Raw genomic sequence first — 20,013 nt, 5'->3', positions numbered from 1 at the left:
GTCGTCATCCTGGTGTCCGTATTGTCAATGGTCGTCATTCTTGTGTCCGTATTGTCAATGGTCGTCATTCTTGTGTCCGTATTGTCAATGGTCGTTATTCTTGTGTCCGTATTGTCAATGGTCGCTATTCTTGTGTCCGTATTGTCAATGGTCGTCATTCTTGTGTCTGTATTGTCAATGGTCGTCATCCTGGTGTCCGTATTGTCAATGGTCGCTATTCTTGTGTCCGTATTTTCAATGGTCGTCATTCTTGTGTCCTTATTTTCAATGATCGTCATCCTGGTGTCCGTATTGTCAATGGTCGTCATTCTTGTGTCCGTATTGTCAATGGTCGTTATTCTTGTGTCCGTATTGTCAATGGTCGTCATCCTAGTGTCCGTATTTTCAATGGTCGTCATTCTTGTGTCCGTATTGTCAATGGTCGTCATCCTAGTGTCCGTATTGTCAATGGTCGTCATTCTGGTGCCCGTATTGTCAATGGTCGTCATACTTGTGTCTGTATAATATTGTCAATGGTCGTCATAAAGGTGTCCAGAATGACGACCATCGACAACACGGACACCAGAATGACGACCATCGACAATACGGACATCAAAAACGGCTATTGACAATATAGACACCAGAATCAATACTCATGAATAATAATTACGTGCCGAAATTGTTAACATACGTATCGGGGTTTTTTGGCATAGCCGTATAATTTTCTTTTGACCCCGGATATGACGCGAAAGGTGGCGTTACTGGTCAAGCTGAAGTACATGTATGTGATTGGTCAATATGCAGTTCAAACTGATATATTTTTGTTATCCTTGCTGAAACTGCGCATTTATTAATTAGTTCGTTAATCTATTTCACCAGCAGTATTACATTACAACCACCAGCATTAAAACTATGCCGTTTATCTTTTTTAAAGATATTTCTTGTTACGTTTGCCTTCTAGATGAATTTCCCTCAGTAGTCTCAGTACAGTTGTAACAGGAGAGGAAAAATATAAAGGCCAGATTCTGATCTAGGACCACAAACTCTAGATTGACGCGCTAACCATCGGCACTTGTATCTGGTAATTATAACCACAGAGTTAAAATAACCCTCGATATATACTTTATATAGAATATAGTACATACCAAGGATAATTTTAACTCTGGTGTTAATAACCAGGTACATTAAGTGTCTATATATGTTCTAACCATGCAAGAGCATCGCGGCCACTGCCGTTCAACCCAGTGCGGTTCTTTTACATTACTCTCTCCGTCACAAACAAGACCAAATACCACATTCCGTGGGTATTCAGTTGGAAAACTAAAGTAAAAAGAGACGGAAAATGCAACGACCAGACCGAGACTCGAATCCGGGGAGTTTAGTACACTTTGTACCTTCAACAGCTCTTTGCTCTATTGTTTTTAATTCTTTAACTTCTGGTTGTAAATAAAAAGATAAATTTTCTTTAGTTACATTGTAAAAACAATACTGTTAGTTAATTACAGGGGGTTAATCTTTGACTCGAGTCGTGTAGACGTAGCGAGGTCCTATATCCATTCGCATAAGGGTGGCAGAGTTATCTTTCTTATTAACAAATGAGAGTAAATTGAGCTTTCACCGACAGATGTCGGGCTGATAGCGGGCACCTGTTCCGGTCGTCGCCAGGATACGGCTTCCTCAGCGCATGGCGGATGTTTGCTAAGTTGTTTACAATAGACTGGTAGACTACCGTTTGAAAATCAAATAATGTAGAATACGTCAGTTTGATTAAGGAAACACCATTATAAAGCGGCAATATGTTACATGTAACAACGGAAATAGGGAAGCCGGGCAAACATGGTGAGTGGAACTGACAATGAAAATACATACGCCTACATGTACATTTTTTACACACATGATATAGACAGCTGATAGACACGTACAATGTACGTAAACATGTAAATCCCTACACTTCTGCACTTGATGATCTTTTATGGGTTTTCTTTACACAAAGTGTACTTCATTATGTTAGACACGATACTGCGGAAGAAAACGGATGTTTACATAATTTTAAGTTAAATATATTAAAAATAGGATCTGTGATATTTATGGCATCTGTGATAATTGTAAACTACATTGTACATGTACATGTTCCACGCTTTTACCTAAATATTGAGAATTGTTATCAAATGCTATAACAATAATTAGTTGACATACAAAACATTTTCCCCGGGATCCCTATATTTAATTACCATACTTATGGTATTTAGGCCTGTGTACAAAATATTGTAATGGCAAGGTATGAAATGCTTTTACAAAAGCATATTTTTTATTATGAAAATGGTTGAACAGCTTGGTGGTAAATACCCGCCTTTCACCTAGGCAGCTGAGACTCAGTTCTCCAATTGTTAAACTGTGTATAATAACTCGAGGAACAAATTCTTTCCAGGAAGGTGAGTATATGTACTGTAACCCTGTTAAATACTAGCCGTAATATACCGCTTGCCTAGAGAGATCTTTAGCTCGACAGGTTGAGCATCAGACTAGTAAGCCAGCTGAGGTCCCAGTTCAATTACAGTGAAAGCAGTGATTTAAATTTAATTAATCATACACTTTGCTACATATATTGGTTGATTTACCTTAATTGTTTCTGAATTGTGTCACAATTGTTGTAAAATGGATAAAGTAAAATAATGACAAAGGAAAGACAGTTGATTGTTCTGACAGGAATCACTGAGCTAGAGACTGTTTATTGTATTACACACTAACGTATATTTATTACTTCCTGTTTTTCTTGATATTTCTTATAAATCTCAATAAGAATTAGCAGTTTAACACCACGACATGTACATGTGTCATTTTGTTTGGCGACTGATAGAAAGAAAAGAGAAAAAAAAATCCTGCAGATTGCCCACACAGAAATTGGGTTGATAATCCAGTTCCTTACCATGCAACGGATCCAAAAACGCTATAAATCCATATTAGCCAATTAATTGATGCCATACATTTGATTATCTAGGAGAACAGATCTAATGAGTATTAATCATGCTAATTAATGTTTGTTATATTATACCAGGGTAGTGTTATAAACATACTACTGTGTGTTATATTATACCAGGGTATTGTTATAAACATACTACTGTGTGTTATATTATACCAGGGTATTGTTATAAACATACTACTGTGTGTTATATTATACCAGGGTATTGTTATAAACATACTACTGTGTGTTATATTATACCAGGGTATTGTTATAAACATACTACTGTGTGTTATATTATACCAGGGTATTGTTATAAACATACTACTGTGTGTTATATTATACCAGGGTATTGTTATAAACATACTACTGTGTGTTATATTATACCAGGGTATTGTTATAAACATACTACTGTGTGTTATATTATACCAGGGTATTGTTATAAACATACTACTGTGTGTTATATTATACCAGGGTATTGTTATAAACATACTACTGTGTGTTATATTATACCAGGGTATTGTTATAAACATACTACTGTGTGTTATATTATAGTAGTGTTATAAACATACTACTGTTTGTTATATTATAGTTGTGTTATAAACATACTACTGTTTGTTATATTATACCAGGGTATTGTTATAAACATACTACTGTTTGTTATATTATAGTTGTGTTATAAACATACTACTGTTTGTTATATTATAGTTGTGTTATAAACATACTACTGTGTGTTATATTATACCAGGGTAGTGTTATAAACATACTAATGTTTGTTATATTATACCAGGGTATTGTTATAAACATACTACTGTGTGTTATATTATACCAGGGTATTGTTATAAACATACTACTGTGTGTTATATTATACCAGGGTATTGTTATAAACATACTACTGTGTGTTATATTATAGTAGTGTTATAAACATACTACTGTTTGTTATATTATAGTTGTGTTATAAACATACTACTGTTTGTTATATTATACCAGGGTATTGTTATAAACATACTACTGTTTGTTATATTATAGTTGTGTTATAAACATACTACTGTTTGTTATATTATAGTTGTGTTATAAACATACTACTGTTTGTTATATTATAGTTGTGTTATAAACATACTACTGTTTGTTATATTATACCAGGGTATTGTTATAAACATACTACTGTTTGTTATATTATAGTTGTGTTATAAACATACTAATGTTTGTTATATTATAGTTGTGTTATAAACATACTACTGTTTGTTATATTATACCAGGGTATTGTTATAAACATACTACTGTTTGTTATATTATAGTAGTGTTATCAACATACTACTGTTTGTTATATTATACCAGGGTATTGTTATAAACATACTACTGTTTGTTATATTATAGTTGTGTTATAAACATACTAATGTTTGTTATATTATAGTTGTGTTATAAACATACTACTGTTTGTTATATTATACCAGGGTATTGTTATAAACATACTACTGTTTGTTATATTATAGTTGTGTTATAAACATACTAATGTTTGTTATATTATAGTTGTGTTATAAACATACTACTGTTTGTTATATTATACCAGGGTATTGTTATAAACATACTACTGTTTGTTATATTATAGTAGTGTTATAAACATACTACTGTTTGTTATATTATAGTTGTGTTATAAACATACTACTGTGTGTTATATTATACCAGGGTAGTGTTATAAACATACTAATGTTTGTTATATTATACCAGGGTATTGTTATAAACATACTACTGTGTGTTATATTATACCAGGGTATTGTTATAAACATACTACTGTGTGTTATATTATACCAGGGTATTGTTATAAACATACTACTGTGTGTTATATTATAGTAGTGTTATAAACATACTACTGTTTGTTATATTATAGTTGTGTTATAAACATACTACTGTTTGTTATATTATACCAGGGTATTGTTATAAACATACTACTGTTTGTTATATTATAGTTGTGTTATAAACATACTACTGTTTGTTATATTATAGTTGTGTTATAAACATACTACTGTTTGTTATATTATAGTTGTGTTATAAACATACTACTGTTTGTTATATTATAGTTGTGTTATAAACATACTACTGTTTGTTATATTATAGTTGTGTTATAAACATACTAATGTTTGTTATATTATAGTTGTGTTATAAACATACTACTGTTTGTTATATTATACCAGGGTATTGTTATAAACATACTACTGTTTGTTATATTATAGTAGTGTTATAAACATACTACTGTTTGTTATATTATACCAGGGTATTGTTATAAACATACTACTGTTTGTTATATTATAGTTGTGTTATAAACATACTAATGTTTGTTATATTATAGTTGTGTTATAAACATACTACTGTTTGTTATATTATACCAGGGTATTGTTATAAACATACTACTGTTTGTTATATTATAGTTGTGGTATCAACATACTAATGTTTGTTATATTATAGTTGTGTTATAAACATACTACTGTTTGTTATATTATACCAGGGTATTGTTATAAACATACTACTGTTTGTTATATTATAGTAGTGTTATAAACATACTACTGTTTGTTATATTATAGTTGTGTTATAAACATACTACTGTTTGTTATATTATAGTTGTGTTATAAACATACTACTGTTTGTTATATTATAGTTGTGTTATAAACATACTACTGTTTGTTATATTATACCAGGGTATTGTTATAAACATACTACTGTTTGTTATATTATAGTTGTGTTATAAACATACTAATGTTTGTTATATTATAGTTGTGTTATAAACATACTACTGTTTGTTATATTATACCAGGGTATTGTTATAAACATACTACTGTTTGTTATATTATACCAGGGTATTGTTATAAACATACTACTGTTTGTTATATTATAGTAGTGTTATAAACATACTACTGTTTGTTATATTATACCAGGGTATTGTTATAAACATACTACTGTTTGTTATATTATAGTTGTGTTATAAACATACTAATGTTTGTTATATTATAGTTGTGTTATAAACATACTACTGTTTGTTATATTATACCAGGGTATTGTTATAAACATACTACTGTTTGTTATATTATAGTTGTGGTATCAACATACTAATGTTTGTTATATTATAGTTGTGTTATAAACATACTACTGTTTGTTATATTATACCAGGGTATTGTTATAAACATACTACTGTTTGTTATATTATAGTAGTGTTATAAACATACTACTGTTTGTTATATTATAGTTGTGTTATAAACATACTACTGTTTGTTATATTATAGTTGTGTTATAAACATACTACTGTTTGTTATATTATAGTTGTGTTATAAACATACTACTGTTTGTTATATTATACCAGGGTATTGTTATAAACATACTACTGTTTGTTATATTATAGTTGTGTTATAAACATACTAATGTTTGTTATATTATAGTTGTGTTATAAACATACTACTGTTTGTTATATTATACCAGGGTATTGTTATAAACATACTACTGTTTGTTATATTATAGTAGTGTTATAAACATACTACTGTTTGTTATATTATACCAGGGTATTGTGATAAACATACTACTGTTTGTTATATTATAGTTGTGTTATAAACATACTAATGTTTGTTATATTATAGTTGTGTTATAAACATACTACTGTTTGTTATATTATACCAGGGTATTGTTATAAACATACTACTGTTTGTTATATTATAGTTGTGTTATAAACATACTAATGTTTGTTATATTATAGTTGTGTTATAAACATACTACTGTTTGTTATATTATACCAGGGTATTGTTATAAACATACTACTGTTTGTTATATTATAGTAGTGTTATAAACATACTACTGTTTGTTATATTATAGTTGTGTTATAAACATACTACTGTTTGTTATATTATAGTTGTGTTATAAACATACTACTGTTTGTTATATTATAGTTGTGTTATAAACATACTACTGTTTGTTATATTATAGTTGTGTTATAAACATACTACTGTGTGTTATATTATACCAGGGTATTGTTATAAACATACTACTGTTTGTTATATTATACCAGGGTATTGTTATAAACATACTACTGTTTGTTATATTATACCAGGGTATTGTTATAAACATACTACTGTTTGTTATATTATAGTTGTGTTATAAACATACTACTGTTTGTTATATTATAGTTGTGTTATAAACATACTACTGTTTGTTATATTATAGTTGTGTTATAAACATACTAATGTTTGTTATATTACAGTTGTGTTATAAACATACTACTGTGTGTTATATTATAGTAGTGTTATAAACATACTACTGTTTGTTATATTATAGTTGTGTTATAAACATACTACTGTGTGTTATATTATAGTAGTGTTATAAACATACTACTGTTTGTTATATTATAGTTGTGTTATAAACATACTACTGTTTGTTATATTATAGTTGTGTTATAAACATACTACTGTGTGTTATATTATAGTAGTGTTATAAACATACTACTGTTTGTTATATTATAGTTGTGTTATAAACATACTACTGTTTGTTATATTATAGTTGTGTTATAAACATACTACTGTGTGTTATATTATAGTAGTGTTATAAACATACTACTGTTTGTTATATTATACCAGGGTATTGTTATAAACATACTAATGTTTGTTATATTATAGTTGTGTTATAAACATACTACTGTGTGTTATATTATAGTAGTGTTATAAACATACTACTGTTTGTTATATTATAGTTGTGTTATAAACATACTACTGTGTGTTATATTATAGTAGTGTTATAAACATACTACTGTTTGTTATATTATAGTTGTGTTATAAACATACTACTGTTTGTTATATTATACCTGGGTATTGTTATAAACATACTACTGTTTGTTATATTATACCAGGGTAGTGTAACATACTACTGTGTGTTATATTATACCAGGGTATTGTTATAAACATACTACTGTGTGTTATATTATAGTTGTGTTATAAACATACTACTGTTTGTTATATTATACCAGGGTATTGTTATAAACATACTAATGTTTGTTATATTATAGTTGTGTTATAAACATACTACTGTTTGTTATATTATACCAGGGTATTGTTATAAACATACTAATGTTTGTTATATTATAGTTGTGTTATAAACATACTACTGTTTGTTATATTATACCAGGGTATTGTTATAAACATACTAATGTTTGTTATATTATAGTTGTGTTATAAACATACTACTGTTTGTTATATTATAGTTGTGTTATAAACATACTACTGTTTGTTATATTATAGTTGTGTTATAAACATACTACTGTTTGTTATATTATACCAGGGTATTGTTATAAACATACTACTGTTTGTTATATTATACCAGGGTATTGTTATAAACATACTACTGTTTGTTATATTATACCAGGGTATTGTTATAAACATACTACTGTGTGTTATATTATACCAGGGTAGTGTAATAAACATACTACTGTGTGTTATATTATACCAGGGTAGTGTTATAAACATACTACTGTTTGTTATATTATACCAGGGTATTGTTATAAACATACTACTGTGTGTTATATTATACCAGGGTAGTGTAATAAACATACTACTGTGTGTTATATTATACCAGGGTAGTGTTAAACACACTATTGTGTGTTATATTATACCAGGGTAGTGTTATAAACATACTACTGTGTGTTATATTATACCAGGGTAGTGTAACATACTACTGTGTGTTATATTATACCAGGGTAGTGTTATAAACATACTACTGTGTGTTATATTATACCAGGGTATTGTTATAAACATACTACTGTGTGTTATATTATACCAGGGTAGTGTTATAAACATACTACTGTGTGTTATATTATACCAGGGTAGTGTAACATACTACTGTGTGTTATATTATACCAGGGTAGTGTTATAAACATACTACTGTGTGTTATATTATACCAGGGTATTGTTATAAACATACTACTGTGTGTTATATTATACCAGGGTAGTGTTATAAACATACTACTGTGTGTTATATTATACCAGGGTAGTGTAACATACTACTGTGTGTTATATTATACCAGGGTAGTGTTATAAACATACTACTGTGTGTTATATTATACCAGGGTAGTGTAACATACTACTGTGTGTTATATTATACCAGGGTATTGTTATAAACATACTACTGTGTGTTATATTATACCAGGGTAGTGTTATAAACATACTACTGTGTGTTATATCATACCAGGGTATTGTTATAAACATACTACTGTGTGTTATATCATACCAGGGTATTGTTATAAACATACTACTGTGTGTTATATTATACCAGGGTATTGTTATAAACATACTACTGTGTGTTATATTATACCAGGGTAGTGTAACATACTACTGTGTGTTATATTATACCAGGGTATTGTTATAAACATACTACTGTGTGTTATATTATACCAGGGTAGTGTTATAAACATACTACTGTGTGTTATATTATAGTTGTGTTATAAACATACTAATGTTTGTTATATTATAGTTGTGTTATAAACATACTACTGTGTGTTATATTATACCAGGGTATTGTTATAAACATACTACTGTGTGTTATATTATACCAGGGTAGTGTAACATACTACTGTGTGTTATATTATACCAGGGTAGTGTAACATACTACTGTGTGTTATATTATACCAGGGTATTGTTATAAACATACTACTGTGTGTTATATTATACCAGGGTAGTGTAACATACTACTGTGTGTTATATTATACCAGGGTAGTGTTATAAACATACTACTGTGTGTTATATTATACCAGGGTATTGTTATAAACATACTACTGTGTGTTATATTATACCAGGGTATTGTTATAAACATACTACTGTGTGTTATATTATACCAGGGTAGTGTTAAACATACTACTGTGTGTTATATTATACCAGGGTAGTGTTATAACATACTACTGTGTGTTATATTATACCAGGGTAGTGTTAAACACATGTTTATCTTTATTTAGAAAGAGAACGGAGACACTTTCCTCACATAAATAACACTGCCAGTGCACCAAGCTACCAGTCGAGGGGACGGAGATACATACCGCATGGCTATGGATTTTATGATGAGTGGTCGCCACACCCTCAGAATGTACAGATCAAATATTCGGAGTAAGTTACAGTACATATATTAAAGCTTGTACAAATGTACTTATGATGTACTTGCCTGAATAATTTCCTGTGAAAATGGCTCTTAATTGACTAATTATATTGTTAATACAATTAATTACATCCTTTGTTTTTCTTATACAATGAAATGCCAAATATCCCAACTTTCAATAAGCTAACTAAAAAAAAAAGAGTTTCCTTTTTAAGAACCAAATATCCTAAGATGATAATCTGCACTACTGACCACATAATGTTTAATTAGTTTTAAATGTGTTCAAATTAAATGTTTTTTAAGCTTGTTTCCTGTGCTGATTACACTATTATTGTGAAATGTTATGTAGTATTTATGCAGACCAACTTTTTCAGAAATGGACCAGACTGGAAATCCAAACTGAAATACCTTCCTGACCCAGAACATCCTGAATACCCAGCTGCAGAAATTTTCCCAACAACTGGAAGGCTATGCGACCATATCCTTGTAAGATATAATTATGTTTTTATATTTACATTAGGAGTGTTGATTCTTTATATGAATATACCAAGTAGAAACAACAAACAATTGACCATGGAGACACTACAGTATGGAAACATTGTTTCACATGCTGTTGTTTTACACAATAATTCAGCAAAATATTAATGTGCCAGAAAAATGGGCCACAAATCGTTTCCAAATTTGCATTTGCTTCGCCATCTATTCACATAGAATAAATCTAATTTAACATAAGTTATTGTATTTGATGTTATTTGATGTCATCTTTGTTCGGGATGAAAGCGAAACAAAAAACAAAACAAAAACCAAATGACTGGAAGGACACTGTAAACGATGACATGGTGAATTGGCGGGATCACCGACTGTTCCATTAATTTTGCATCTTTTTGCATATAGCTATCAAAAGTTGAAAATTTTAAAAATGACCCTGTTCTTTATGTTTTTATTTCAAATCACCCTAATGTCAAAATATGTATGGAATGGATATTTTTATGTTCATTGCTATGAATAGCAGTGTGGGATATGTAGATAGCTACTGCTGTTCACAGCCACGGTGAAAAAAATCCATTCAATCCCCATATTTGAGTCAGATTTACTGTAAAGTGTATTATTTTGATCTGCATCTGTTGTATGTTTTTTACATCATATAAATATGTCATGTTTGTGTGATGGAAAAGGAACATGGTATACATACTAGCTGTTATCATAAATAGGCCCCATCACATTTTCATTTTCTGTCATTGAAGGGTAAGAAATTAAAGGTTAAAAATAAAATAGTAAAAAAAAATCTAAAAACAAGATGATTGTACTGATAAACTTTTAAGACCTTTTTATTTTCTACATACCGTATGTAATTTAAAATTGCTATGTGTGAATTCAAATGAGATTTAAAAACTTGACAGAATGTGTTGTTAATTTGATTTGCTAATGTGATACTGATACTTCTGATGCTACATGCTACATCTTTATATTGGTATGTAACTATCTGTCCAAGAAAGGGTAATTTTACTGATACTTCTGATGCTACATGCTACATCTTTATATTGGTATGTAACTATCTGTCCAAGTAAGGGTAATTTTACTGATACTTCTGATGCTACATGCTACATCTTTATATTGGTATGTAACTATCTGTCCAAGAAAGGGTAATTTTAGAAGGTTGTTATTCAGTCTTTTATATTCTGGTTTAAATATGACATTTCTATACAGTGGGTGTCATTATAACCATTTCTTATACTGCCGGCAATGTTTATCCTTAATAATGTTTAATATATATCAAATAAAAATCTTTTGAATTTTCAGTTACATATAAACGCACCAATAATGAGTGGCTACTAGATCCAGGGTTGACTAAGATTGGTCTGAGATGTAGCTTTGAAGGTGTCCATAAAGCTACTGATGTCTCCTCCAACGAAATCACACATAAAATGCTGTTTGGACGAGGGAGAAACGGTAAAACAGTTTCATTGTTTTTAATCTATTTTCAGTCTAAGTTTGACTTTTTATGAACTTAAACGCTCAGCTTACGCAATATACATTCAAGGAGATATAGGAAAAACACAAATTTGCATAAATATATTAAAGGAAAATCTTATTCATGTTGGAAATCAGCTTTCTGTCCTTGAGATATAAAGGAACAACCTGGCAATACACACATATTTCACTTGACAAAATATGGTACTGTACAATGTATAATGACAATTATGTTTAATGTATACATAAACTTCACTGAAATCAATATTTGTCATATATACATGTAATATATAAATGTGTATTGTTCTGTAATGTTAATCACAGGGACACAACACATATTATGATTGTTTTACAAATATCGTACACATATACAGACCGTAAGGTTGCTTTATTGTGCCATGTCCCTGAGATGTTACTGTAATGGTGCATGTATGGAAATAAATATGTCATAAAGTTACTGGGATCTAATATCATTTCACTGACTGTCGGTTATGATGTTATATTGTCTACAAACAGAGACGATCATAGACAAGAGGAATGGGATACCATATGCATCAGAAGGGGACAAAACGTACCAGGCAGTGGAGTACTCGCCAGGATTCCACAAAACAGGATCCTCACGACCCCTGCCAGAGTTTGGGTAAGTTTATTTAATCATGTAGAAAGGTGGAACACCCTTCTCATAGCTCTTAAGACTTATTTAGAAATTTTAGGTCATTGTTTGAGCTCTGCTTGTGTCAGTCTATTGTCTAGAGGAGATAGTATTTGTAGATGTGTGTAAATGTCTGAAGTCAGTATTATAGATCTACCTGTGTTAGTCTATTGTCTATAGAGATGACATTCATAGACTTGTGTAGATGTCAGAAGTCAATATTATAGATCTGCCTGTGTCATACAAATTGTAGATAGGTGATTGCATTCATAGACTTGTGTAGATGTTTGAAGTCAATATTATAGATCTGCCTTTATTTATCTTTGCATTTCTACAGGATATGGTCTTTGTAGGTGTGTGTGTAAATGTCTGAGGTCAATATAGATCTTCCTACTTTTGTTGTTGTCTATAGGAGACAGCATTATATAGACTTATCTACAGAAGATGTCAGAAGTCAATATTATTATAGATATGCCTGTGTCATTCTAGTGTGTACATGAGACATTCATAGACCTCTGTAGATGTCTGAAGTCAATGTAAGATATGCCTGTGTTTGCCTTTTGAAGACCTGAGATAGCATTTTTTTCAAAGATAGGCATCTGAAGTCAATGTCAGCCTTATATATGTGTGTTGCAGACATGATCGAAGCATTTGTAGATTTTTGTAGACTGTGGACAGGCTAATATAGACAGACATCAACATTTGTAGATTTGTGTAGAAATCTAAGGTTACTGTTAGCTTGTTTAAGTCTATTACAAATAGGAGACATCATATGGATGTTATAAAAGAATAATGCAATGTTAAGTTTTTGTGTGGTGATTGATAGATGTTTTTAATTATATTGTGTTTCACTGAATTCTGAAATATGAGTTTAGTGAAAAACGAGTCAAATAGGACCTAGTGAACTATCATAACTGTTTGTCTATTTATCAGACAGCTTACGGTAAAGTCCATACTGTTTGGAAAATATAGGTTAATTCTGTGTGATTCAAATTCTTGTTTTAGTGATAGAATTAGATGTTTTGGTAGGATACATGAAAAGAATGACCAGAGTAGTATTACAAGCATAGTTCATAATATTTCTGCATTTTCCCTCATTTTTCCTTATAGAAAATGCAATATTCAGGCAAAAATTGAAATTTCACATATCCTATCAAAATACTTGTTTTGGTCTAAATTCTGCTTTAAAAAGAAAAAATGATTTGTTAATAAAAACTTCTTTACATGTATCATAATTCTGATATAAACTGTAAACATTGATACCAAAACAACAAACACGTGTATTTCTGATTTGGGATTTTTTAGGTATAATTAATAAACATGTGCATTGTTAGTTAGAATGAAGACAAATGAATGACTTTGACTCTATGTTGAATTTCCAGAATGATAAGGTAATATATTGTATCTGTATGTAACCATGAATGTTGTTAATGTGATCTAACACAACAGTCATTTTCTGATGCACTTAATAAGTAAATGAAAAATTGAATTGATTGGAATTCACTAACTTTGAAAGCAACTAATTGCTTTGGATTTGAAATTTAATTGAGGTTTGTTAATAGTAGTAGCAGTGTGATTTTCTTGATTTTGTAATAATTTCAACTGTTTGTTTTGTTTAAAGCAATATTTTAAAACAATACTTTGGAGCTATTGATATGAACTTTTAAATCTTAGTAGTGTTTAGATTCTTGTATTTTTTTTTATATAAATTGTGATTTAACCAAAGGACATGAAATAGTCCATAAGCATATATCTGTAGTGACCTACGGACATTGTAATGATGAGGAAATCTAGTAACAACAGGACTTAGATACATGCCTTGTGTTTTTTTTTTTTTTTTTTTCGTTGGTGTTTGTTAATATATATTCTCAAGCACAATCAGTACATATATATGTATATAATATATACAAGCACAATTTAATGGATGGTCTGGTCGATTTACATGGGTAGAAGAATATATAAATGTAGTACTTACCAGAATACTTTTTATTTAGAACTTATGTTTGGGTTAGTGAATAATGAAATTAAAATACACTTAAATATAGCAAGTCTCTGGTGAGGTGTATACAAACAAATCATTAACAGATATTTAACCATTGTGAGGAGTTTTTGAAGCTAACAAACTAGTTAAACATTTGTGGTGTCCTAAAATTCATTTTCAGTGCTAACTTCAAACGTGCTACTGTGGATACGTTTGTTCCACTACAAAGGTTGCCAGCCATACGCAGGTAGTATGGGCATAATACATTGTCGGCTGAGTGTTTTATTTAGATGTCCATTTTAATTTCATTCACATGATCAAATTATCTTCCATGATCTATTCATGCTATCTTTCATACATAAAGTTATAACACATGTTTACACAAACATACACGTCACAAATGACCAATGAGTAACTCATGTAGTTCTCTAGGAGTAGAGGCGCTCAGTTCTTATATCTTAAACATATTCCAAGGTCTGGTCACCCAAACATTATGACATGCATATTAACTTAGAGAATACAAACATTAGAGGAGAGAATACAAACACTAGAGGCCTAATGTTGCCTTTTAAATACAGGTGTTTGATTTGGCACTATTTACATTGTGACAGTTTTACCAAAACAGTTTTGTGAATTCTGCTTATAGTTGCTTTTGTGACTGTTTTGAGTCGTCACATCTGTTCTCTGGTTATGTGAACTGCACACACATTGTAGGGACTTTTCATTCGTAGAATTTTTGTTTGACAACTTAAGAAAAAAAAAGGTTGGTCACTGTCACCAAATTTTGTATTTTTCAAACAGTTTAAAACTAGTTGGTTTGAGGCATCATCACGATATAACAATTGTTTACCTGAAAGATTATATATGATTACATTCAAGTTTCTGTATACGTTAATATGATTTTTGATAATAGAAATTCTTTGCATACCTGATGACGAACTAAAACGGGGGCTTTTTATGTAGTTATCCATAGAACGAACAAACAACTGGGATAGGAAACCGAAAGTAAAGAATAAATCACAACGTTGACATAATATACAGACACTGATTGGATAAATAGAGGTTTAATATTTAATCAATAAACCATTACTTTTTGGAACATTAGATACATGCACACAATTCTAAAACATATACTTCTTCTGCTTTGCTTTGGCAAGTCAGCATACGCGTATATATTTTTGCTCTATCAATTCTGCGTTAAAAATACTATTTTGACACATGTATGATAGCAAAATTAATATTTTTTTTTTCATTTACAAATTGCTGTAAAAAACATTGTGATATATTGTAAAAGACGGCCTACACTTTGAATACGTTCGTACTGAACAAAAAGTCCCAAATAATATAGGCGAAGCTTCAGATTTAGCCTCTGCCAGCAATGTGATACTGTTCTGTTCATGGTGAAGGTCTTCATAAGGTGTGGGTATACACGATATATAAATTTAACTTGTCACACGTAGCTTTTATATTCAAATGCACTAATATATAAGTTTTAACATTTTTCCTCATCATCATATATTATAATGTGTTGGCCTTTATTTTCTCTTTATCTCTGCTTTCATTAATGGCATTATCTGCTATATTTTATAATTATGTCTAACCACGGACTTGTAAATTACTATCAAATATATTAAGTCTTCATTCCTTACGTTGTCTGTTTGAAATGTAAAGTGTGGACTTAACCCCTCTAAATATTCCTTCAATATGCATTGTCTCTGATCACTACACAATGAAATTATCTCTGTGAAATTAAGGGGATGACTGAAATGTATATGTATAATAGTCTGGACAACGTCTCGAGGAGAAAGTGATTATATTGTGACAACTCCATTGGCATACCGGTGGCAAGCGAAACCCGAAAAACTGACCAATTGCGAAACTAAGTCAAGTTTGACCATGGTTACACCCATCACAACACGTGCAAACCAATAATGAAGTCATAGTACTTTTATTGTCTCTTATTCTCACACTTCCATAGCCTTTTCCGTCTTTTCTCATGAAGTCGTCATCGATTTCTGATTTAAAACCAATCATAAATACATACATAGCATACACATTCTCTGTCTCCGTCGTATTAGGTTATTTGAGAAGTGGCAATGGGAATGTATTTCAAACAGTGATGTCAAATGTATCTCGGCGTCATTTATTGTACATTTAAATCATATTCAGTCAAATAGACCCGTGCCAATCCAGGATAACTTTGTGTCTTCTAATATACATAAGCGATATTATTATAATTCTCACAACATCAATAATATTTACATGCAGATGGATTTGGATTATGGTTTATCGCATTAATGCCAGCCTGTCAATAACGTCTTAAATCAATTTATGATAAGTATAAGAGGGATATGATCGTATTCAAACGACTCTGTGTGATATAAACACCTTAATTGAAGATTGTATGGTTGTATTATAGTCTGTATTATCATTACAATAAGTTACTCAATATGTTAAAAAATATATGGATAGGATGGGGAATATTTTAATCTAATATTGGTGTATATAATATTGGAGAAACTATATTTACATGTACTTCATGGAAGCAATGTTTCACACTTTACAGGGATACTTATCGTCAAATGGAAAGGAAACTTCAAAGAGACGACGATATTTCTTCTGTCAGGGGTCTAGACTCGTGGAAACCAGCCACACCACTTCATCTGACTCTGCCGCAGGACGATAAAAAGTAGACATTGTAATTTATACCTGGATTTGTGTAGCAGTAGTAGCGCACCCCATTTACATTTTAATAGATGTCATTTTCAAGCTTAAATGCTAAGGGTATTGATGTATAAATTAGACGTCGTGAAATCATAATATACTCACTGTTTCGTAGCATTATGTTGACGGTACAAATGCGTGTTGTTAAAACTTTTTACATGCAGTATTATGTAGGGGTCAAGGAGGGTCTGTGATAAAGTGTAATGTCTTTATTGATTATGATAAGTTAATGTTGTTGAGTTTGTTGTCAGCAAATGTTAATGCTTCTCTATATCTACAATATGCACGGTAATGAGGGTAAAGGATCTTTATCAATTATCTATCCGTATATTTACGATGTTATGCGCACTTATTACATATTTTGTTAGTTGGGATATGGTTGTGATGGAACCTCATCATCGTTTGCAATGCACAATGATACTAACTCGTTAAGTACAGGAAGTGTACACTCTGCCAAAGCATTACTTCAGACTTTCTAGTATCTCAACAGTATATATCTATTATACGTTGATGATACTTTGTAAGTTCAGCAGTGGGTTTAATTGAAGACTATTTTGAAAATTGATTTGATCTTGTTAGGTTGTTCTCCAAAATATGTTATGGTATCATTTCCACTAGGATTAGCGTTGATTTGATGGTTTTTAAAATCAAGTGTTTGTAAAAGGTGATGCTGATATCCAATGTTTGATGTGTTTCTCCAGTTTGTATATCTTATCTGTGATACGTTTTATCAGTATTATAACATTAATCTTTTTTATCTGCCATTTTAGTAAACTGACCTGTGTTTGTGAACCCCTCTCTGTTTATCGGACCACATATATATTGATTACTTCATGTTACCTTGTTTGTGAACACTGTCTTTGTTTTGCTCAACTTTATTAATTTACAGGTGCTTTTACGTATATGCTGCCGTTGCATCTATCAAGGCATGCACGACCTTTTGTTTACTGTATATTTCACTTAGATAAGATCTACTTAAGGTATTTCATCAATGTATGGATGTTTTATTTTTTATATATAAAATCAAATTGAATATGTATATATGTTTTTATACTTTATATATTGGTATTTTTATCATTCATTAAATTATTGTCATCAGGAACACACAATTAGTACGACTGTTAATTGGTAGATCTTTTAGACTATTACATCAGTGTGCAATGTAGAATAATGTAACAAAATTAATATTCCAATCATAATAGTATAAATTTATTTTTTTATGTTTACAATCTACGAAGACATATCGATTAATGTCGACAACCTTCATATGACGTCATTTGAGTTTTGTTTTGAATTTTACCGTGTTGTCATGTCACACTGATCCTGGATGGAAATTATAACAGATTTGTTCTTCTATGCAATTGCAAGCTATGAGAAATATCGTCCCCTAACTAATTTTGTGGGTTTTTCGTATCTAAGTTCACATGTGATAAAAACCCACTCAAACATTTAAATTGTCTAAATAGAAAACACCATCACCTATTTGGGTACTTAACTTTAAATTATGACAAAACATGATGCTTTCGTATTACAATATATTTTCAGGTATTGTAATCACGTTTTCAAAGTCAGTTTATTAAAATGCGACAACTGTTATTCAAATTGAATTAATGTTCGATTTATTGTACTTTTCACAAATGAAATCATGTCATGCAAAAGTGAATAGTTTGAGACAGGAATCGAGTTGTTTATGTTATGTAATTATAAGCCTGCTGATATTTATTATACTTTGTAATAAATCATTGTTTGATCGTTCAAATCATTGTTTGATCGTTCAACCATAACGATATCGAAAGCGATTATTAAAATAATTCATCATAGTATTGTACCTTGTTCATTCATTTAGTGTATGTAACTGACCAAACAATATACGTTGGTGTATTAGCACATGTTGGAGATAATGTATCAGACCTAAACTATACTCTTTGAGTTGATAATTTCGAATTCTCGTACAAGTATATTTGACGCTATACGTTTCCGTTGGTTGGGTTGCTGTCCACCGATATATATCCTCATTTTCCCTGCAAAAACACAAGAGAGATATGCTAATTTAATTTCGCCTATCGATTGTGAAGCTTAATTCTGCCTCTGAGGTTTTTCTGCAAAAAAGATATTAAAATTGATAGAAAAGATAGTGAAAGGACTATATGTATATACAAATACATGGTGTATCTTCGCTATTCTGAACTGTAACCGTTTCATCTCGTAGCTGTTTTATCACAGAACATTTTTGTGGCAGTCTTAAATAGTAAAGTATAGTCATTGCCATTATATCGACGGGTTCATGCTACAAATTCAGGTAGGTGGCTATCCGAGCTCCGACATAAATGCTGCAATTTTCATATTTACCCATCGAATGGTGTTTCATAAACAAAAGGAACAATAACAAAGTACAATCAGCAGATACATCAAAGTGAAAACTAAATAGAAAGTCTAAAAGGAATAAACTCTATCTTTCTTAACACAGAACTGTTGAAAAATGCCAAAGAGTAGACAACAATGTGAAGGTGCTAATTTGGGGAATCAAATATTGAATAAGGTCCACATATCCAGAGCTTACGATTTGCCATGACCTGTTCACGTGCGCCAAGTCAATAGTTTAGGATATCAGCTGTATGTGATAAATAAAAGTTT

At 30.6% G+C, this 20,013-nt stretch overlaps 2 protein-coding genes across 2 annotated transcripts in view; one reads left to right on the top strand and one right to left on the bottom strand.

The window, feature by feature from the left end:
* The first annotated feature begins 1,626 nt into the window (after positions 1 to 1,626).
* On the top strand, positions 1,627 to 19,199 carry LOC117328052 (spermatogenesis-associated serine-rich protein 1-like). The gene is given in 9 exon segments (XM_033885382.1): positions 1,627 to 1,818; positions 9,915 to 10,062; positions 10,426 to 10,502; positions 10,505 to 10,537; positions 11,852 to 12,001; positions 12,539 to 12,662; positions 14,057 to 14,065; positions 14,837 to 14,902; positions 17,222 to 19,199. Coding segments are annotated over 9 exon segments (777 nt in total). The 5' UTR covers positions 1,627 to 1,775; the 3' UTR covers positions 17,349 to 19,199.
* Positions 18,698 to 20,013, bottom strand: part of LOC117328051 (probable beta-D-xylosidase 2) — a 32,167-nt gene continuing 30,851 nt past the window's right edge. Inside the window, 1 exon segment of the mRNA XM_033885381.1 lies at positions 18,698 to 19,400. Coding sequence (XP_033741272.1) covers positions 19,291 to 19,400 — 110 coding nt within the window. The 3' untranslated portion in view covers positions 18,698 to 19,290.

The sequence above is a fragment of the Pecten maximus genome, chromosome 5, assembly GCF_902652985.1.
Source record: "Pecten maximus chromosome 5, xPecMax1.1, whole genome shotgun sequence".
Classification (NCBI taxonomy): domain Eukaryota; kingdom Metazoa; phylum Mollusca; class Bivalvia; order Pectinida; family Pectinidae; genus Pecten; species Pecten maximus.
The sequence above is the reverse complement of the archived record's forward strand: the minus strand, read 5'-3'. Positions and strand labels throughout refer to the sequence as shown.